This window comes from Pelecanus crispus, chromosome 7 (assembly GCF_030463565.1).
Source record: "Pelecanus crispus isolate bPelCri1 chromosome 7, bPelCri1.pri, whole genome shotgun sequence".
NCBI classification, from domain to species: Eukaryota; Metazoa; Chordata; class Aves; order Pelecaniformes; family Pelecanidae; genus Pelecanus; species Pelecanus crispus.
This window is the reverse complement of record NC_134649.1, coordinates 38,527,485-38,551,137: the sequence shown is the minus strand read 5'-3', so window position 1 is coordinate 38,551,137 and position 23,653 is coordinate 38,527,485. Positions and strand designations below refer to the sequence as shown.

Here is a 23,653-nt window from a genome sequence, read left to right as displayed (position 1 = left end):
AGAACCATCAAGCAAGAAATTAGACCCAAAGGCAATTCTGCCTCACTGTAGCAATGTCAAAAAACCAAACAAAAACCAGAAAACCAAAAATAAATGCACATGGACTGTGCATTAGACTGTTAGACAAACAGATTGTTTTTGAGAAGAGAAATGAGGTCAGAAGTCCTCCTTCCAGACCAGGCAACGGATACAAGAACTTGAGAGGAAAAGATGATGCAGAGTATGGACTAAGTATCTCTGGAAGAGGAGCCTTGAGACACAGCCAAGTAAGCAGAAAAGTTTTAAGCTTATTTATGCTCTTGTTTTATTTAAAAATTACAGACTCCAGGAGGTGCCATGTTTGGGCTTTATGTGGATTGCAAACAGCAGACAGAGAGAGGTACTTGTTCATGTGGGTTGACAACATGCCAGGCTGTGGGGAACATTAGGGCTTCATGAAGTGCTGAGACACAGAGTAAATAAAGAACTTACGCCTCCAGTTTTGTAAATACCGGGTATAGGCAGCAGCCATTTCCATTTTAAGTAGGCCAGCACTTTACTCTGGGACATGCCTCGTATATTAAGACAGCGGTTTATGTCCTTTCAGGCAGCTCTGTATTTTTAGTTTATCCACTGATGAACTCTTGAAGATATGAAGTGTTGTGTATGGACCCAAGAGTCACCAGAACCAACAACTGCTGCCTTAAAAATCACAAAAGTAACTGTTTCCATCCTTTATAATTAGAAGCAAAATATGCATCCTCTTCACCTTTGCAAATAACAGGTCAGGGTATGCTTGGGTACAGTTAATCCACTGCTGCTCTCCTCTGTGTTTATGACTAAACAAACAGCAGCTGCCCACAGCTTGCAGCCTCTCCACCGACTCCCTTGTGGGGGCCATTTATTGAATCATAAACTCCTCTGATAGTGTTATCACCACAGCATTTGCACAAATAAAGGTTGGAAGAGAGAAAGATTAAAAAAAGAGAACTGACTTTACAGAGAAGGCAAGAAAAACACTTTATAGATATGTTTGCTTTGAGCAAGGACCGACCGATGAAAGGCAGGGCAGGCATACACCTGGCTGAGGATGGCTGGGCATATCATCCTCCAGATATGAAACACATGGATTTATCTGAAACGACAAAGCTGAAATTCAGAAAGCTCAAACAACCCTAAAGCCTTCCAAGTTAGATATATTGCATTTCAAGTAGCATACTGTGTGATATATTTACATCTCCTCAATAAGACTTCAACAGCTAAGATCTACCTCTGCAGAATCCCAGGGAAGGAGAAATCCTGGCGTTTCTCAAATATAGACCTCACTATACCTGGACAAAACTTTCTTCCCCCAGTCACACACTGACTGCTACTCTCTACCCCAATAAGTATATAAACAATCTATAAAACATTTTGCAATCCATCAGAATGGAAACACCTCTTTAACAACAGCCTAATGATCCAGAATGATCAGAGATACCTGCAGTGCAGCCCAAGGCTTCCAACGCATCCTGAGGCTGTTTCTTTTAAGCAGAGAGAGATTCAGGTTGCGGAAACGACAGCTCCCAGCAGGCCATACTTCAGCAGGATCCAAAATGCTTGAGCATAACTGCTCCATCAGGATGGGACACTGCATGACTACCTGCGGCATCTTCTCAGCAATGTAGGTCACTGCCCACAGATTAGAGACAAACTTCCAGCAGAGTTGCAAGTCTTTGCTGTGTGTGCCAAACGGGAACTGGGCTTTCACATGGATCACTTGGAAAAGTAGGAGAAGTAAATTGACCACATTCCTTTTTATTACAGTCAAGGGCAAAGAAGAATGAAGTTGACTCAAGGTTATGTTAAAAGTCTACCTCCACTGGAATCTGGTCAATCAGTGTTTTGCAAGGGCTTGTTTGCATAGCAGAGTGACTCACAGTAAAACGAGTGTGAATTTTCCCTGCACTTCCATTACAAACTGAGAATGCTCATATACAGAGAAGTTGCTGTACCATAAACTCACTCACCAGTTTACTGCATTGTAATTTCCTTATGTAGACAAGCCCTAAAGCCTTGATAGAAGTAGGTTTACCTTTGTCTGTTATGAATAGCAGACTTGTGAGAAGAAGCTGGACGCAGAATAGGGAGAAAGAGTGCAGAATTATGAATGGCTCCTAGCTCAATGTATACAGCTCCTATTGACAAGGGAATACATGTGTCTGAGTATGCAGCTCTTTATAGCTTGGTTTGGCCAGGAGCGAGAGCGCAAAAATTTCACCTTGGTCCTTCTGTGAAAGACAGGCACCTAGAGACAGTAAGAGAACACTTGGAAAGAAAGGGATACATGCTCTTCACTAACAGACATTTTTCTGCACACAGTCACAAGAAGCAGGTTCTGTTTGAAATCTCCAATCACGTTAATATATGATCACCGGAGGCCACATTTTTCAAGTGGCAGCTGGTCAGAGATTCCCTGGTATAACCACCAATTACGAACAAATTAACCAACTAAAATTCGATGGAAATTCAGATTTGCCTACTGGTGTGAACAGGATGTAAGGGAAGCAGAATGGGTCAAAAAATATTCTGAAAAGCTTGCACATGAGTGCATATTTGCAGGGGGAGAAAAGCAATTCAGTACCAGGACTCAGACTTTAAAAAAAAAAAATCATTTGTTTTTCCCTTCCATATGGACTCAAACTAAGAAATTACGCACATTTCCACTGCCCACTCTCCTTTTCCTTCCACACCCTCTTCTCATTGGCACAAGATAAAACCTTGGGGAAACAGCAGCAGCAATGTTCAATTCTCATTATCTAACAGCAGCAGTAGCTCTTGGTGAAACTTGCGGTCAATAAACTACGGGCAATTTTAAAAGACACAATGGGAACTGCCCCTCCCACAGCTGTCCCATTATCCCAGCTTTTATTAGATTTAAAGCTAGCGATTTTTATGCTGTGGCTGAAGTTCTGCAGAGGCAGGAAAACAGACCACCAGAAAAGATAAAACACTCCTAAATTAAACAGGAGACATTACAGTAACGTACTCTAAAGTCAGAGAGCTTCCACATAAGCAAAGCACAGGACGCAGCAAGCAACCCAGAGCCTAAGTGGGCTGATGCCACTGCAGCGAGCTAATGGCAACACAACCAAAACTTAACATTCAGGATGCTATAAACAGCAAGTTAGTGAGCAGGTTAGGCAGGGCAAGTTGAAAGCATGCTAGTTACAAAGGCGGACAATCGGAGCAGGATCCTGCTCCCATAACTCTATGACCATCCCACTACAGGCATTAGCTTTGGAGTTCATGGTCTGGACGTGCCTCCCAAGTGGCAGAGAAACACTCATTTGTGGAGGGCAATCCAGCTGACCTGTTTCAGTTGCCTGTTTTAGGATCAGATGCACCATGCTCTAGCGGTGCCTATTTCTCTCCCTTGACTACAAAAGAAGCCCTGATGGCCAGAAAACATACAAAACAGGTAATGTCAGTTATATCCCTACCATGCGCTACAATAAAGTAACCTGTTCCAGTAAGAAGGCTTGTACAGGAAATGAGTAGAAAATAAATTTCAAAACTCATTAAATGATTACCTGATATATTTGTCCATGGGGCAGAAGTAGCTGAGGGTGCATCTCAGCCCCCGGCTCAGAGATGTGCACAGCAATAGACAAAGGGAAATGGGTGCCCAAAGGAACAGTCTCAAACCAACACAGTAAGGGGGAAGATACAAAGAATTATTCTCATCCACTGTAAGCTGTAATTTTCAGTCTAGAAATCTAGAGCTTGCTTTCTCTGACTCTAATGTATACTATGCCCTGGAGACATTTTTACCAGCCATCAAAAGAAACTTGCAGAGAACCAGATGCTTCATTAAGGAATATTCACCAAGCCTTATAAAATCTTCAGTAAAAAGCAGAAGAACAAATCACCAGCATGCAAGTGAGCTGAAGTCACACATCCAGCTTTGATTACAACCTCCTGTACTGGAAAACAAATTACATTTAAAAAAAAAAAAAAAAAGGAAAAAACACCCAAGAAATCAAGAGATTCTGGCCTCTCTTTGCCACATTCCTCCAACCTGAATTTCCTGAATGAGGAATGCGTGAGACAAAGCCATTTGGTAGAAGATGCTAATTTAAACTTAAAGAAAAATAACAGCTTAAAAGGGGAAGGGAGGAGGCAGTTTTAATGCTTCATGAAAAAACACAACAGCTTGTGATCGCTACATATATCTCAGGAGTCAGAGGACTCAGTAAGAGCAATGAGGCAAATTGTCAGGGATGAGCTGTTCTGGGACAAAGGAAACTATAGAAGATGTACTGCCTTACACAAGTTTTATTTGAATTTGTACTTGCAGAACCCTCTAGCACTAATATCTAGCTGCAAGGTTTAGTCACCTATTCCTTAGTCTCTCTCGTCCCTTCTTAAAACACAGGGAGGCGATTTTCTGCCATATTGTCATCATCCACAGCAAATTAGCGTCCCATGCACTGCTCCTTTCAGGAAGTTTCTATAGCAGTGGGGAAAAAATTTCTGAAGTTCACTGAACACTCTGGGAACCAAGACAACCCCCAGTTTTTGGTTTATAAAGAAAATCCACCAAAAAACCTCACCACCACACAAATCCGAAAAAGATCCAAGTTAATAGGATCTTTCACTGCCCTCTGCTGTTACCAATCATTTAGCTTCCAATTTACTCTTTAATAATGGCGGGCTGGGGCTTAGGGCTGGCAGCATCCCAGCCCCTTTCTCAGGCGGGTTGGAGCCGCAGCTTGCAAATATGCTGAAGTTTAATGCAATCTGTCTTCTTTGGTAATCACATTCCGCCCGCACTGCATGCAATAAAGATGTATTGGTAAATGCATTTGCTAAAGATATACTCCACTGAAAAGGCTACAAGCCTGATTTACAGGAGGCAAGGAGGAAGCATCGTGCAACGGAGGCTGGCAATAGATGCGCCAGTGCTCTGTGCACAGCAACAGAGGGCATGGATTGTGCAGCGGCAGCACAGGCAGCGCTTTAGTTTAAAGCTGAGAAAGAAAAAGAAACCACACGTTTTGGGAGCTGGGGACTTAAAAGATATCAGAGAAAAGCCCTTTCCCTGGCAGCTTTAACCTTGCTGATTTGCAGACATACAAAGACCTTCTTTGTAAACAGGAAGGAAAAAAATTCCACTAGGACTAGCAACAACATTTGGTCTAATATATCCTGACAATTTTCCCATCTCCTTCTGTCGGGCTTCTTCTGGGAGCCGGCTGGCAGCTTGTTTCATGTTATACTTAAATCAGGCATACAGCTTCCCCTCACAATGCTAATGCGACAGAGAAAGACTGCTTCTATGAAATCTCCACCTCTCCCCCACCCTTTGCATTACTAATCCCATGAGAGGAGTCTCAGTTTTCTGTTCCCAGAAGGCTCCATCCTTTTCCCCAAATCCACCTTACTATAGTCTCAGCACCTTTTGGAGAATTTTCTATCCCCCGCAAAAAAAGAAAAGCCTGCCCTTGAGGGACACCTGACCCACTGAATTCTCACATGGGCAACAGCATCCTTTACGCTCCAGACACCCCATGCAGCAGCTCATGTCTTACCACTCACTTTTCCCAAGACCATATCCTAGTTGTAACTTCCAAATACTTCATTTTTCCTTTCTCCTTCACTTGTTTCAATAGCCAGAAATTCTTCCAAGGTACTGAGCAGCCACTGTCCTAAGGCATCAACAGAATCTACTAGGGTTCTGCATCTCAGAAGGAAGAGCTATAAGGCTTGCTGGCCCCCTGCACAAGAACAACAGTTTTTAGGAGCGTGCAATTTTCTTAACAGGCAGCAGCTTTGCCCAGTAATGAAGCTTTCCTCATGCAGCAATGAAAGGAAGCAAGACCTCCAAATGCAAAGTCCCACAATGGGAGGATGTTTAGAGCCCGTTCAAAATGTTGCCAACGTTGGCAAAATGGATTTGCCTACTGTTTGCAAAATAGAGCATGCAAGAAGGCAAAACTTGGGAAAATTATTGTGACCGACTTTGAAACCTAGAAGCATCAGTGCTACTGTTTTGGTGGCAGCTCAGTACAACAGGACCCACTGATGGGAGTGAAGCTGGGACATACCACACTGTGAGTGGGAAACGTGGAATGAATGTGGGAAAATGGATCCCAAAGAAAAACTGCTTCCTATGAACGCTGCAATTTAACTAACAGATACCACAGCTCTCAGAAACACTTCCCAAAAGAAAACACCACGCAAAACAAGACGGCAAAGCCAGCAAGTACAACAGGGAAGCTTTTGTTACCTTCTGAGCTGCACTAACACAGCGCTGATACTCCTTAGCCAGCTCCGAGCATTTGAGCACTTCACGTTTGTTTTCTTGGTAGCACTTCAGAATTTCAGACTGCAGGCTTGCACAGACAGGATCAGTGTTCCTCCTCCTGCAGGGAAAACAAGCACAGAAAGATATGTGAAGAGGAGTTTTCACCCACTTACTACCATTTTACCAGTGACACACATACTAATCTTGTGTTGGAGTCACCTAGCCCTAAAAAAATAGAGAAACTGGTGGGAGCAGCAATCACCAAAGTGGGTCAAATGACTAACAGTGTCTTTCAGCTGAAAGATCCAGAGTACTTAGCCAAAAGAAGGAACACTTTCTTTCTAGCTTGGTGTGAAGGGCTGTTTCACCCTTAGATAAAACATCATCTCTCCTCTGCAGTTGGGGGGTGGGGGCGGGGAGTAGCGGGGAGGGTAAGCAATTCTAAGAGGTTCAGTGATTCCCCTAACTCACATTGGAAATCTTTGGCAGAACTCAGGAATCCTGGCTGGGCCTGCACTAGATCTGTAAACAGTCTGACAAGGAACTGAACGGACTTGTTGAATAAGCTGCCTCGATCTATTGAATTCTCATCTATTTAAACACTTCAAAAAATCCAACATGTTTGGAAGCACTGCAATTCTCCTAGTGACTAGAAAAAATGGAATAATAGCAAGACCAGATATCTTTTTCTTTGTATTTCTGAAGCAATTAGTACTCATACCCCGTAAGCGGCATTGACAGCTACCCAAGAACAATTAGGGATGATGTTCTTATACTCTAATGTGCATGTGTACATATGGCACATCATCAGCAACAGTACCAATAAAGGGGAAGGTCGTTGTAAAACAATACCAGCAACATTGGCACAAACACAGTAACAACAGTGTCATCAGCCTCACAGACAGGCAGACACAAATTGCAGGAATTTGCAGCACAATTGCCACGGTATGTTTTACCAGAGAACAAGAGAACATATGCTTAGGTGTAGCAATCCTCAGATGCCGCCTCCTAAACCATAAATCCATTTAATTCCTTGCATTTTCTGCCCCAATACGCTTACAGAGATCTGTGCCCAAATATCAAACATACCTCTTCCTTCCAAAGTACTTGATGCTACAGGCAGGCATTAATGCCATGCTATGATGTATTAATTTCCACATAACAACAACAGGCAGTCATTCAGCAAGGGCTTCAATAACCAGGCAGGAAGAAAACATGACCCGATCCTGGGCATATCTTATTCTCTCAGGTGGAACAGATTTCTAAGAAGCATGAAATCTTAAACCAAGATCTTCTAAAAGCTTTTGGAGAGCTCAGATATGAGTTTCCAAATCATGCTTGTTTTTGTAAGGTGCTCAGGAAAGCAAGTGGAAGGGCCAAAAGAAGAAGAAAAAGAAAATTCTGTCTTTTCCATATAAGCAACCTGGTTGCTCCCACAAAATAGTTCGGTTGAGACATACTCCAAATGATACTTCTTCAGTCCTCAGTCCTATTGCCAACATACATGGACAGACTAAGAATTTATCAGTAACAGTATGACAGCCACACTCTAAAACACTGAGGTTTGGATCAGAAACCACCAAAGATACTATAGAGACTTCTTTTTCCACCTCTTCACTAATTTTACAGCTTTTAGAAGAGACTTATTCCATGCACAGTCCCTAGAGGCTAGTGTGCATTTCTAATTTCTATGTTCTATAGCAAATCACCTTTAAAGCCTCTAAAAATCCATATTCAAAAAAAACAAAACAAAACAAAAAAAAAAAACCAAAAAACCAAACAACTTCAAATTTTGGAATAGAAAAGAACCCAGGGAGAGCTTCAGAAACTCATAATGTTGGCATTTTGCTTTGTCACTAACTTTAATATCACTCTAATCAAATCAGCAAGACTGTGGAAACGATACCAAACAATACCAGGTCAGGAAATACCACCAAATCCCTCAATTCATTGAAAAAGTTAAGACTTTTAAAATTAGGTTTTTTTAAGCCTAGCCATGTTAAACTGACGGGCATTTTGTAATTTTCATGCAGAGAGCTGGAAAAGCAAAAAGGTACAGCATGCCACAAAAAAAAAAATCTGTATTCACCTGAACTGAACAATTTGGTAGAAAGATCTGAGAGAAGTATTTAGAAGAATGCTTGAGGTTGCTATTGTTGGCATGGAGAGCTATAGGAATTGTACTTTTTTTTTATTTTTTCTTTTTTGTCTTTTCCTTCACTGTCCCTCCTATGGCATCAGTCTTCATTGCCTAGAGTAAATATAAAGCTAGGACCCACCTGTGGGCTCAGACAGTAGTGCAAAGCCCGTGGCCCTCTTCTTTAGGAAAGGTGCTCAGCCCACAGGGCAGAGGGCTATTCAAAAGCCACACAGTGGTGAGCGAGAATCCACAGAGTGAGCGTTGCTGCCTAAAGCCTACCAAAGGCAAGGGATCAATCAGCAGAGAATGGCATGCACTGCCCAGTGAGTACCTAAATCAGTATTCATACATGCCACTTCCCACAATACAGAGAGCATTTGGGTACCAGGTACCCAGAATCACAACAAGAATATTCTCCTTTATTTCTTCAAAATAAAACCTCAAACTGTGATTATGCATCAATTGCACCAGCTTCTCAAAACAGATTTAGAGAAACTAATCAACATAACACAAAGTTGGTTAAGGGAATTATCAATACAAATTACCCAAACCAATATATTGGTGCATTCACAAGTGAACTGGAAATTCAACAGAACCAGTTAAATCCCACTGAGAATGACGTTTCACTTTGGAGCAGGCAGCTAGCGCTGCTCGGGAGATCACTGTCACTGTGCCCCACATGTACTGTGATCTACGAAACGAAGGGACAAGAAGTAAATGCGAGCTCACCAAAAGGAAGCATATCCTGCAGAGTCCAGGAATACACAAGTCACCCACGTCCAGCAGACTAGTTCTGGTACCCATCTGGACTGAAAAGGGGTATCTGAACTGCTTTGGTGAACAACTGCTTGAGGAGCTTTCCTCCCAGCACAGCAATCACTACTCCTGTCCTACCTGACTCAAAGCGAAGCCACTCTCCTGCTCACATTAAGTCTCCTAACTTCAGGTTGCAACATTTCCACACAACTGGGAACTACAGACCTATACATTAGTTGTACCTTACAGTTCTCTGGCTTTACTCGTACATATCTGAAAGGAAAAGAAATTAAACGCGAAAAACCTGGTGCAGATTAGTGGCGTCTAACTGCAAACATCTCTGTCGAGAGCAATGGCACATTGACTTCCAAAGGAGGCGGACCTTTGTCAACTATCTCCCTTCAACCTCAGCCCAGCTCAAGGCTGTTGGCACTAACTAACCTTTAGAGAAATTGATCTTCTGGACACTCCACTCCACTGCTCTTGGTAAACGTCTCATTGTTTGAGGGCTTTTATTATTTCTTAAACAACAAGGGGGAAGGAACATGTTGGAGCAGGGATGAGGTTTGAATACAAAGAGCAGAAGGCTAGTATGCTTTGACCTTTCTTCTAAAATGGGTTACAGTTTTAAGCATAATATGCCACCACCAAATAAGGTATTCAATTAGCCTCTGTCTAAAATAAAACACGTTGTGATTGCTACTGCTATTATCAAAACAGATGTAAGAGGCTCATTTCTAGCAGCTAGGGAAAAGGCAAGAGAGAAAGGCTGGGCAGGGAGGGGCTGGGACAATACCTGTGGACAGGAAAGTATGGGAGATGAGCTCTGACAATACCTCGGAAATAAATGCAGGACATAGAGAATATGAAAGATTAAACCAATAACACACACTCGCATCCGTTTAAAGGAAGAGGAAAGGAGAAAAGATGGCAGGTGGGATAAAGGAAAGGATGAATCTAGAAATAAAACTCATTAGCAGTGCCTCCCCCATCATAGTGGGGAAAGAAACCTTTGCCTCACCGCTGTTCAATGGGAAGGAAGGCTACATACACATGAAAACCATGATTTCAGATCTTCCTCTCCCCCTCCCACAGAGGGATCTAAATCAGGTCTTTGTCTGGAAAAGAAGGGAGAGGTTTTCTTAAAGTGAAACAAAGGGCATCCTTCTCTCTGCTATCCCTTGAGGTAAGACAGAATGAGCATGATCTTGCTGCATTTTGACACACCGAGAGTTACCAAATCCTCTCTATCACTGCGTATTCCCTTTACTTTATTTAATAAATGAAATCTCATCAACTTATCCTTCTTCTATTATCACTGCTGACATCAATCTGATAATATTGGCTTGGCGTGGAATCGTGCTAGTATATGTCCTCTTGATATTTAATTTAAGAGAAACGTCTGCAGTGGGGTGAATATGTGAAGCAAGCTTTTTATTACTGGCAGCAGTAAGGACGCTGGGAGTGAATTAGACATTCATCTTAGTCAGGGCCAATCTAGTGGCTCAGAAGAGGTTTTCTTCTTAACCCTCTCCTAACTGTTCAATAGCGGCAGGTAACGGCTGCTCCAGTCAATAACTGCATTCATTTGTCTTGGCAAATTCATTTCTACATGGATATAAACCCCATGAAGAAGTGCTAAGCGTCTGGGAGGTTAAAGCAAGGTTCTTTGAGAATTTCCATCATAAGCTGTGTGATAGTAGGAAGAGTGCTGGTCTAAATGTCCATCAATTAATCAAGGAGCAACACAGCTTCCAAAGACAAACACACAAACTTGCTGCAAGAAGCGATTAAGGGAGTATCATCAGGATACAGACTTCATAGACAGAAGGTTTCAAGCACAGCACAATGGCTACTAGCTACTTGCTGCTGACAGGTTCCCTTTTTGGAAGAAGAATTACAGACTCAGTATTGGAAAGCAAGGGAAAGCTGGAAGATATGTATGTATTTGCCAGTCCTCCCACCCAGATGAAAAATCAGACTAGCCAAGTGGAGATACAACTTTAATGCTTTATGACTTGTCAGCTCTTTAGACTAGTGCAAAATCAGTAACTCCACAGCGAGTACCACACCGTCACTTGGCTTTACCGGGTAGAGCAGCAATTCCAGATGGAGTTGGAGCAAGGTCCTCTTTTTACCTTTTACTCTGGGAAACCATTCAAGCTGAGCAAAAATTCAAGATAGAGTCTGATGTTATCTAAACATTTAGATGCCTCTGCTCAGAAAGTGAAAAACAAAGACACACAGGGTCCCTCATATAAGCCAACATCAGAGTAGCTAGCTCCAGTATACAGCTGCAAGCAGCAACCTAAATGGGGGAGCAATCTGCAGTTTCCTGTGGGCTGCAAAATCCAGCAACTGGATTAGCTGCTTTCTGCTGCACTCTTTGACCAAGACCAGTGTCTGAGCTAACCTGTGCAAACCACACTAGTCACCACCGTCACTACAGTGCAGACAACCTCAGAGGCCAGCAATGAAGTGCACAGGCAGCACTGTGAACAAAACCCAGGCCACACAGCAGCAGTTTCTGCACGTCAGGAAGGAATTGGAGACGTATCATATAGCTGGTTAGCATGTTTATATACCCAGGATGCATTACATGCATTTCAGACTACGCTCAGTGATGCTTTGGTCACATAAATGTGGTGTGCTGCCATGCTGTACTGTACATATATAAAAAACGGTAAGTGGTTAAGTGACCTGTAAAACTGCATTCTCCCTTGGGTAGCAGTTGGCTCTGATGGCTTCTCTTTAACATGTCAGAAAAATAACTGCAGACAGATGCAATACACAGCACATAGAAAGGTTCCATCCTCTCTCATTAGTGCATCCTTGACATTTACAGCAGAAAATTAAACACAATTGAAGCATTTCATTCACATATAACAAATTCATCAGCACAGAACAAACATCCAGGAAAGCTAACTTTCAGTATAGGCTGCAGGATGCTGCACTACCACAAAGCAAACACTATGGCCTCACTACAACCTATGGGATTCCCTGATCCTGCACATCAGCTTGATAACGTGGCTTGAATGAAAGAGGGAAGAGTCATGTTGCAGCTGTTTGGCAAAAGAAATAAGAGATGGAAGAAGCTTAATAGATTATCCCAATGTCTACTAAGAATTCAGTAATATTTAAGCTACATAACCTAGCACAGTGTAAACAAACTGCATGCCTCATGAGGATAAACTAATGTGATCAGGAAGGAAATATTTCTGATCAGTCTCATGTATTCAAAACACTGCTCATCAGGCTTTGCCACTGATCTGGATGGAATACAAGGCTTGCAAGAAGTAACATATTGTGCAGAGTAAGAGAGGATGTACCTGAAAAGGTGAAACGTCGTGACAATTTTCATGAGAATAGGGGCACTAGCTCCAAATCTCAGCTGAAGCAGTTGTATTCCTGTCTTTCTAAATCCTCCCCATATGCCTTGTTACACTGTCTGCAGCACACTACTGCACAGCTGCAGTATTTCCCCTCTTTTTCCTCCTTGACAGCTGCATTTCAATAATAGGTCACCTGATTCTTTTTCCCTACCTTGTCCATGGAAGTGCCTAATGAATGCATATTTATAAAGCACTATGAGTTTCTGGATGACTCTGTGATCCCACAAAATCTGTCACTCAAGTACTTCCCAATCTCCATTCCTGTTTTGACAGCTTGTTTGAAGCTGCCACACAATTCCCCACTGCAATTCGTGCACTCAGTGCACCCTTGTCCTTTCCAGGACAGATACCTCCTTTCCTTCTGATCACAGATATGCAGAAGCTGTTCTGAAATCCTCTCCTGTGTAAGTAATTAGATTCTATCACTGAGAACAAAAGTTAACACAAATGTCCAAATCTCAAGTGTCAGCAACTTGTTGTGTCACTGTACTGCATTCAGTGAAAACAGCCTGACCCAACGACATTTTCTTCAACAAACCCCAAAAAACCCAAACTCTAAAACATACAAATTGAAGTGGAAAAATAACTAAAATCTAGCAGGTTCTCTGTAACAACCTCTAATTTTGGAAATCAAAAAACAATCTCTCCATTTTAGCGATGAAATTTATGCGAAGAGATTGTGTGACCCATCCAATGCTGGTTCCAGCTCTCTTTCTTACTCCAACGTATCCCAAACTCTCCTGTCCTCCTACACGGTTTATCCTCACACACAAGCAGTCATTTCCCATTTGACCAATGGGTCATCCTAAAAGGCTTCAATTTATATGTCATTGTGCTTTGCCAAGTGCAGTTTCAACCAAATTTAACTGGCTTCCTTAGCACCCCATAAGCTGCAGGCACTGGGGTTTTGGTGGTAGGCTGTGGGTCTTTGGGGGAGGAGGAGGACAGCAATATGCAAAATACTGTACAAAACCATCTAAAATTATATGATCCCTATCTTACTGAACCTGCAAACGCGATAACTAATCATCCCTATTAGCATTCTGCATGGCAGATGGCAAGTGGTTTGGAATAATGAGAGACTTTTCCCCACAAGTGGATAATTCCAATGTACATTTGGATGTAAATTCTTTACTAATTATGATGGTAGAATACTGAGTTATGAGAAACTGCCAGTTTGGAAGATGAATGGAAAACTACTGCCTCTTCCTTCACTTGCCAAGAGATACAGAAGTTAACAGAACTGGATCTCCTGCCCACAAAGCCATGCACCATTTATTCCAAAGATGCCAAGCTACTAAAAGTTGACTAGCAAAGATGAAGAGCCTAAAGTTAGCAGCAAAACGGTCTCTGGAAGCCAAGCAGGAATGAGTCAGAATCTTGTTGCTGGAAGGAGTTCTCTGAATCAGAAAGGAAGCTGGCTCAGCTCCCACAAGGCAGAAAAGCAATATAGCAAGCAATAACTGAATCTGAAAACAACACACAGCCCAACAAGTGACCCAAATAGGGATTTTCTTTCTTCAGACCAAAAAGAGAAAAAAAAAAAAAAAAAAAAAGAAAAAAAAACAACCCCAAACCAAAAAAACCCCAAACCCATCTAAAAACTGGTTAAGATCTCAGGTCAGGAGGGGAATGCATGCAGCTTACAGAATGTACGCAGCACTGCCCCTAAGAATATATGGGTTGTGGTAGCGCTATAACGTCTCGGGGTTGGCTAGGGAACTGCCTGCTGGGAGAATGCTGGGCCCATATTCTTTGTTGGTCTATTAAACCCCTCCCCAAAAAGTATTCTAAAGAAAGTACCTGAAGATGTGATATACTGATTTCATATAACCGCAAGACATGAGGGACAGGTTCAGTAAATTTTTCCTATGTAAAATGATCTTGCAATGAATGATGTCAGACTGCTAACGAAATGTTCTTTTCAAAAGAAAACCCTGACCACTCATTTGAACAACAGTTACTTTTCTAAAATGCCGCTAAGTACTGTACTAGGTCCCTACAGTTTACACCAGACTACACAAAGGGATATCAGTGATGGGTAAAAATATGAGTCCATTAGTATATTCTGCACTGACAGAGTGGCATATCCTGCTAAAGATGAAAAAAAAAAAAAATTGAGAAGAGAATGAAGCTGCCAGCATTAAAGTTCAGGTGGGATCTGAAGCTAAACTTTCACCTTATTAAAAAAATCCCCTTGCTTCTGCCCACATGCTCTAATCTTCAAAACCACAGTGCCCCCTTTTACCACATGGTACAATTTGCTGAGTACTGACTCAGCAAGATCCCCACTAAGCAGCTACTCATCCCCCAGAGAACATCAATAACCGTGCTTTCAAAGAAAACACACAAAGCCTTGAAGTCTCTTTCTGGGGGGAGGTTGGGATTTTTTTTTCTTTTTTGCTTTTAAATAAATATTATAATTTCAAGAAGTCCTCAGAGAATTGAATAAATCCTTATAGAAAATAATTTAGATAACATGGTTTTAAGTTTGGAGAAGAGCACATGAAATGTCTCAGGTGAGTTAAGGAGACCCATGCCTACTTGAGGCTGCTCCATCGTGCTGTTAGTGGCACTCGCAGTCAGCACGATCCTGAGAAGTTCCCTCCAAAGTAACAATATTCATCCCTGAACGAGCAAGTGCTCCTGTCTTCCAAACACCACTTTTCCGGGCCGAATTAGTTACGATTGTGGTTGGTGTGGTATGTGTATGTCCCAGACAGGCAGGCAAGAGACACTTCCAGGACTAACAAGGAAAAGAAAAGAATAGGAAGGAAGAACCAACCCCAGCAAGGTGCTCTCACAGTAGGCTGAGTAGCACTTGATCTTGAGACTCTAGAAGCTGATGGGACCCCATAGCCTAGAAACCTATTTTATCAGAGTAACTTCATGGACTATCAAAATCACACCAGATAAATAAATAATAAAACAAATTAAGTCATCAAAGCCTGGTCTGATGACAGAGATGTTTTTTCTTTCCCTTTATAAGGGATGAAAGGACCTCAAACTCCCATCAGCCGACATCAAACACCACCAACTTCCTCTGTGCAGATGGATCACCGCAACAGGTGGTGTTCACAGCCGTCCTGCCACAGCCCTTATTTCCTCCAAAGGTGGAGATATGGAAGCTCTGACCTACAGAACAAACTATTTCTCTCCTCAAATTTCCCCCACTGGTACTTGCCTTTGGTCTCTCCTATCATCCCTCCATCACTCCAGGAGAAGAATCTGACTCAACAGTAAGTAAAGACATTTTGCACAGCACGTATAATCCAGAACCAGGAATACAATTACTGTTCAAAATAGCAACACTGCCCTTGGAATCAGTTGCTACTGAATTAATGACCAGATTGTTAGGAGCGTTACCTCAACTTTGCCTTAGGCTGCTAATTAGCAAACAAGTCATTAATTCACTGGTAACAAGTGGTTTCTCAGGCATTATTGCTTCTGACATCTTTAATTCACCACTCTTTTTGGAAAGCTTCCCCAGACAACTTTAACCTCAATCCTCTACAAATCAACCCTGTACCACTACCACCAGCTCACTATAGAACACACATGCTGGAAGACAGAGGCAGAAAAACACAGCAGGAATAAGCTGAGCTGGGTCATTAATTAATTAATATTCATTATACTTTCCCAACTCAAGCCAAGTTGGGGCGGGGGGGATGGAGACAGGACCAAAGGCACAAGAAGTCCTGGACTTTAGCGTGGACCTGTCATTACATCTAAATACACAATAAAATACTATGAAACCTGGAGAAACCTTGCTTCCACCATGGTACACAGCAAAATATGTAATTCCCAATCTGAGGGCAGAGATCTGCTTCTATTTTCACTGCATTCTCCATGATAAAGAGCTTTGAACTGAAATATTTCATGTACTGTGATGCACAAAGTATGTCTGAGGTTTGTTTTAACAGCTGCACAAATATCCATGCTTTTGAAAGCAATCTGGATTTGGCCTGCCAACAAACCCTGATCTAAGGGTTTTATAATGGCAACGTTACTACAGAATACAAGTGCTTTCCATGTAAAAATCGATAGCAATAGAAATATCCCTAATAGACTACATGGAGTCTTTGGCACCTCTTCCTTTGCTATTCCAGTCTTTGCTATTCAGGTCTTATTTTATAAATTCCCAAGTTCTACCAATGTACCTTTGAAGAAATGCTCCTGCAATTTTGAAAAGATATATTAATATTTTACACTGGTTTTTCAGCACTAACAGAACTGCAATCTGACTTCATTGGACTGATTTATTAGTCATCCCTCATCATGCACGATAGCATCATGCAGACAGCACTGTGAAAACTAGATTAGAACATCATTTTACTAACTGGGCAAAAGGCAAGTCTTATTTAGAACCAGCATCTTAGTAATCCCCAAGAACTGAACTTCAGAAAGAAGATTTGACAGCTTGGATAAAGTATACAACCTAATAATTTTTCAAGATTTAAAATTTGGTTCAAAAAAGAATAATCTGGCCCAACTGGAACATTTACACAAATCCATTACACATATTTGACTTCTATTACCACATACCATATTGCTAAAGTAGCAGGGAAATACACCTTGCTTGAAAGCAATGCACTGCTACAAACAGTTGCTTAACAACAGGCTTCCAGAACTCATAAAGAAAATGTTTACATGCTAATGTAAATGAGTGAAAATCTTTGTGAAGCAGAACTGAAAATGATCAGAAGGTTTTTCTTTCAGTAAAATTCACACCATGTAAAATGACACAAAGTCAAAATTGACCCATCTACTCTTTTACCCTCTTTTGAAATAACTTTGGAGAAACTCATGCCTTATCGTCTCTTACAGCAATATTCCAATTTCCTCCTAAGAGCAACTTTATAAACGTGAGAAACAGCAAAGCTTTGACTAATAACTCATCTCTAAATAAAGATTACATGAAACAGACTCAGCACAGACAGAAGCAGGAACAACTCACACAAATCAAGCACTGAGGGAAGAACAGGACTGGGATGGAGCCAAACCATTTTTTGTGAAGGTACCATCATTGCAAGGCACAAAAGCACTATGCTGAGATAAGGCTGGGGATGAGCTCCCAGCAGTAATCAGTCTTTTATTCCTGAAAACTCTTAAATCCCTATTGCAGAGGCTCTTAATTTCAATACTGAATTAATCATTTATCTAATCTAATGATACGAGAAATCCCAGAGCAATTTTGTTTGAAAACTATATTGTCTTTACCCTTCTTCTCCTTGGGCTTCATGACTGTCCACAAAATAAGTATTTCAGAGCTTGACTCCTGGACACAGCCCTCTGTAGAAATACATGACGCCTTGTAGTAGAAGTCAAGATTAATAAACTCAAGTATCACCACATAACTATCTTATAAACTTTCCAGATTTACATAAACAAGAAAAAAAAAAAAAAAAGGCAGTTCCTCTAGGTTCCAGTTAGTGTTGCCATTTTAATTGAGGGGCCATCAGCCTCATAAAATTTTGTGCAATTCAGTAAAACCTTCATTTCCATGAGTACTGAAAGCAAGCCATAAATTCCCTGTTCCCAGCAGACAGTCCATCGATGAACTTTCTCCCCCTACCCCCACTGAGTCAGCATGGTTCTCTACTCCACGTTCAGCCCAGGAGGATACTTACTACATGCCAGTTTCTCTAACGTAATCACCTTAAATACTTATGTCCATTAACTTTAAAGATCTTAGGACCATTAAATGGAACTCTTAGATACTAAGTCCCATATGGAGTAAATCTCTTTGGCAGTTTCTCCATTGGAAAGCTGCCTTGGATTCAAGGCTGATCTCTATCAGGATAAGATACTGATGTTTTTTATGCACTCCTTGATAACAGCGCAAAGCATATGCAGTCCTCTCTGCACAACATGCAAAGCAACACAGCCATCGGTAAGCAGCTTCAGAAACAGTTCTGCAAACTATAAGGAGATCTCAGAGGGAAACTCAGCTTCAGAACAATTCTATCTTTTAACAGCTTCCTAATCCCCTCACCCCACTCCTGCAGCTTTACCTTTTAGAGAGTCACACCCCCACCCATGCCAATTCTTGCATCCAAATTTAACCACTACAGAAATAAAATAAAAACGTGATAAGACAACCTTCACAAAAGAAAATAAATCAAATTTAAAAAAAAAAAAAACCCAAACAAACCAGCACTTTGAGGATAAATCTAGAGTGTCTGCACTAAGCCATAACCTCCTTACTGATGTTTTTTTCCTTCCCCTTAACAGATTCAGGGACTGTAATGACATTTAATCCTCAGAAGCTAATCTAAATGTAACACTCAAAAGAAGACAAAGACAACGCAAGAGAAAAAAAATTTGGCCACTGCCTTTTGGGAGTGCTGCTTTATCCCCGGAGCGAGCGCATTAATAGAGCTTGGAATGAAATGCCATTTTATTCTCTGTAGCAGGGAGGGGATTAGCAAGTTGTCTTCTCTAAACCCAGTCTGAGTCATGGCTCTATGAACATTGAGAAAAGGATGTGGAATGAAGTGAAGGGCGGGGAGCACTGGCTTTTTATTTACACGCTGCTTCCTTTGTGGGTGGTTACTGATGTGCACAGTTTGCTAAACAGGGAAGAAAGGGGGGAAAAAGTTGCAGTCCCCAGACTTTAATTCTGTTGGTTAACAAAAGAGAAAAATAATAATGCACCAATTATAACATCATTGAGACAATATGTCCGTGGCAACTGTCCAATTCACCACAGCATGTAAGCAACAAGGGCAAACCGCTTAAGGTGCTGAAAGCTGTGTTCAATGGTTTCTTGTTGCTAGGATCTTCTTCCTGGGAGAAAGAAACAGTTTGGACAGAGCCCAGAACAAAGAAGAAGGAGACACTGTGGTAGGAGGAAGATGGAGACAGAAGCAGGCTGAGTTCAGGTGAAGAGATGAGGAACAAAGTCCACTGCACAAGTCAAGCCATGCAGGCATCAAGCCTAGCATCCTACCTCGAAGTAGAAACCAAGAGCTAATGACTGTGTCGGTGATTTAATATGAAGCTCAGCACTAAGTACTTCACTTCTGTTTCTGCACAAAGGGAGATAGGAAGGTTTACCTGCCTACCTCGCAGGCATGCTCTGAAGGGTCACTGGTGGAAAGCTTGTACAATATTCCTAAGTCCTGCAACGCTTGATAATCACTAAAGAGAGGAAATAGTCCGTGGAACACTTGACCACTTATACAGAGCTGTAGGTATTGATAAAAGAATTATGAAATTAATAAATGGCAAGAAAACACTGGTGGTTTTGTTTCAGGTATTTCTTATCTTTGCTTCAGCATGGACTCCGAAAAACAGGGTACTCACTGTGAAAACAGCCCCAGCTCTATCCCCCTCTTCCTCCATCAGCTACGCTGATATACAATGGCAAAAGACAACAAACACAGGGTAGATTGGTCTCACAAGGCACAAGTGCCAGAGGCAGGTCAAAGAGTTCAGTGAAACAGGGATGATATAAGCTAGGGAAGAGACACTATGGGAAGGAGATGCAGTCTCCTCTGCAGATGGAAAAAGTGCCACTCCTGGTTACACTCCTTTCATTACAGGAGCTGTCATAGTCCAGCACTGGAAGCACACAGACCTGTGCTTCATTCATACTTTGGCTATATTCCAGTTCATGTAATTTTGCTGGAGTGTCAGTTTATTCCTGCCAACCAAGCTACTAGATCTGCATAAATCAGTCTTACCTATCTTAGCACTTACTGTGCTTGTATGTCTAATATGAAAGCGCAAAACAGGATGAGCAAACTATTCTTTCCACTGAAGTCACAGGATCTTGTAATTTATTACCATAAACAGGCTGTAGAAAGACTTGAATGTACAACGCCTAACAAGACGACCTCACAACATGCAGACTTCAAGTCCTACCAATTAAGCATGAATGCCAATATACGAAGGAAGTTTCCCTGTCCCAGCCTTATCATGACCCACACAAGGCACGTGCACTCTTTAAGAGTGTTTGTATGGCGTCCTGTACACCAAGGCAACGATCCTGAAAAGGATCGCTGCATACTGCTGTAAGACACGCATACACTGCAGGCTGATGGGCCAAAGCAATGATTCTTCCCACACGTACAATTATCAAAGGGATTATCAGTCCCAGATCATGAACTCCAGCATGCAGTTCAGTGCAATCCTCACTATTGCTGGCAATTTCTACTGTAAAGAAATAGAAAGTATGATGTTCACCTTCTCCCTCAGTTTCACTAGTGCCACACAGCTTGTTCCTTCTCAAGGCATCCCCCAGCCACATTATCTTTTCACAGAAAATTCACACTAGAGCAGGTGTCTCTTTCAGCTGCAAGGAAGACAGCCTAAGGAATCTGTCCCTTTATGATGGCTCAAGTTCATATGGCCTTCAAATAGAAGGGCATTGTACAATAACGCCAGAAGCCAGGGACTGGCAGATGATGAAGGCTCAAAGAAAAGGAAGGAACCCCTTAGAGACCATAAACACATTTTCCGAATCTTGAAAGAAAGAAGTCATTAGCATTTGCGTTGGTCTCAGCCATTAACCTTTATGGTTGCACTCCTGAGTTTCCTATATTACCAGTCTTCATCTCCACAAGAAAGAGGAGACCAAATGAAACTGAAACTTCAGGAATGAAACTTAAGACTACTATAAAAAATAGGTTAGTTACAGTCTGTAATAGTAAGTAAAGAGCATAATCCAAGGTCCCAATCTCTTGCTTTACAAAGTCAGAAGGATAAATCATTGCTATGTGTTCCAAACAACTGATCGCACACCTGCAGAAGCAAATCCACGAAAAGACTGAACTGATCAAAGACTATCAGAACTTTATGCCCTATGAATTTTCAAAATTTTATTTAAAAACAGAATTTAGAATTCTACTATGGAAAACTGCATGAAAATGCATGCAATGTGTTAGCTGCCTTGTTTTGGCTTCTTTAGCAACTTATTGCTTGACTGTCCAAACAAAAATGTGAAATTACAACAGGTTATGTGATGCTTTGGCAGCCAAACATAATTTTAAATAAAGACAGCACAATATACCGCACACCCCACTAACATATTCATCACTACTATATTATCTATTTATGCAATTAAGTATCATACAGTCTGGACTGGACCCAACTGGACTACATATGTTGCTACTCCGGTTTACTGCATGTTGGCCAACTGTTTACCCAACTGAGATCCGAGTGCTGCTCTTGACAGTGTAATTACTTTGGACTCATTAATATTAAAGAATTATAGAAAATATTTTTTCTTGGACAGCTGTTAGTGCATGTGGAACAATAAGCTATATAACAGTACTGGCAAATACAAATGGAATTTAGACACAATTTAAAAAGACAACATTAAAGGTCCACTAATTGTGCCAAGGCCAATAAAAAAAGGTCAGAAAAATCATTGCACCCATTCTAAGAAAACATTCGTGATAATTACAACTCTATTTTGACTGAAATTTACAGGGCTAAGATTTTAGGCTGTTTACCTTTTTCTTCCCTGGACAACGAAAGCTTTAGAAGGGGTGCCATTCTTCCTATACCCATGCACTAGCTCAATGCTGCAATGTGTAGGTTAAACACATTGGGTCAAAGTTCGAACAAATTAAACATGTTCCACTGCCATTTGGAAAACCCTAGTAAATACTCCCATTTAATGTGAATTTTCTAAGTTCATGTCTTCTCTCTCAATCTCCCTTGCAAGATGTAACAACTTTATACTAAATTCTGTCAAGCTTGGCACAGAAAGAGAGGATGCTAGCTTACAACTCCTCAGCCCCCTAAATACCTGATGGGAGGTAACTTCACAGTCTGTTTATGGGAATATCCAGAGGCTACACACAGAGTGTTACGAAATGCAACTGGAACTGCTGAAAAGAACAAAAATGGCTCCTCACTTTATCCACTCCTCTGCCTTGGTAGCTGCCTCCTGGTACTGCTCAGATGTCAGCTTGTAGATCTCTGCATTCTGAAACAAAGAATACAATGCTCAGCTCTAAAAATTAAAGGTGTCTCAGATATTATCCTGTCACAAAGTTATCTTCTATAATTAATAACAATTTCCAACAAACAGCATATTCAGTTCAAAGGACACAAAAAATGCCTAAAAATTTATTTTCTTTGCAGCAAAATGCATCAAGGCCACAACACGTCCTCCATTCTGTGCTTCACCTTTGTGAAAGGAAAGAGCGGAAAAGGTCGCTAACAACCAACCGTCAGCTTTGATTATTCCATGTAACCACAAAAACAAGGTGTTTCCAGCACTGAGTTATTTTGAGTTAGGTTGTGTTTTGTTCTCTTTTTTCATTAATTGCTGTGAAGGATCTTGTAAGTTACTGACGTGCAAGTATCAAAATTGGCTGCTAGCACTGGAAAATCCATTTTACATTTCAGTGCTTCTACTTTTGTTACTTATTCTTTAAAAGAAAATTATGCAGCCTGTTTCCCTTTTAACAACATAGGGAGGCATATCAGGTATCAGTTAAGGCACTGCCAAACAGTCTGGAGTGTCTTGCTGCAGGGCTTAAGAGGTTTGCATTAAATTCTCCTGAGCTTGCACGGAAAGAGTTTTAGTTCACAACTGCTCAGACGCTGAACATGGAGGATGAATTCCTCCCTCTTGGCTGCACTTACAAGCCGCTTTCCCAAGCATGAACAGCAGACAGGAATGGCTGCACACCCCCAGCGACTTCGCTGCAAGGTCTTGTGTTACTAAACTGCTGATAAGGCTGCTTTAGGCAAAGCCTCTGGACTTTATACTGAAATAGCTGCAATTTCCTCACTCAAAACTCATCTGCAAGGCCCTTAGTCTGAAAAGGCACATGCAGAAAATATGCAATAATCAATCAAAGAAGTGACAAAATGGTATTGAAAGCGAGGACAGCTATTCATTTAGGGCCGGTTCTAGCTGGCATCTCTCCCCAAATTTGGTCATTTTATATAGAATACTATTCTTGCTGCTCTTCATTTATTTTCCCATAAATGCAGCTGTGGTCCTGCGCATGATGAGATGACACATATTGTTCAGTGGTTAGAAAAAGGAAAGGACAGATATAACTCAAGTTCTATTAGCGGTTCTGCCACTTGTGCAATCTTGGGCGAGTCACCATTCTCCATCTGCAAGCG

At 41.4% G+C, this 23,653-nt stretch overlaps 1 protein-coding gene across 1 annotated transcript in view; it reads right to left on the bottom strand.

Annotated features, from left to right (window-relative positions):
- Positions 1-23,653, bottom strand: part of CHCHD6 (coiled-coil-helix-coiled-coil-helix domain containing 6) — a 116,055-nt gene that overhangs the window by 32,041 nt on the left and 60,361 nt on the right. The window contains 2 exon segments of the mRNA XM_075713593.1: positions 6,251-6,386; positions 22,426-22,496. Coding sequence (XP_075569708.1) covers positions 6,251-6,386; positions 22,426-22,496 — 207 coding nt within the window.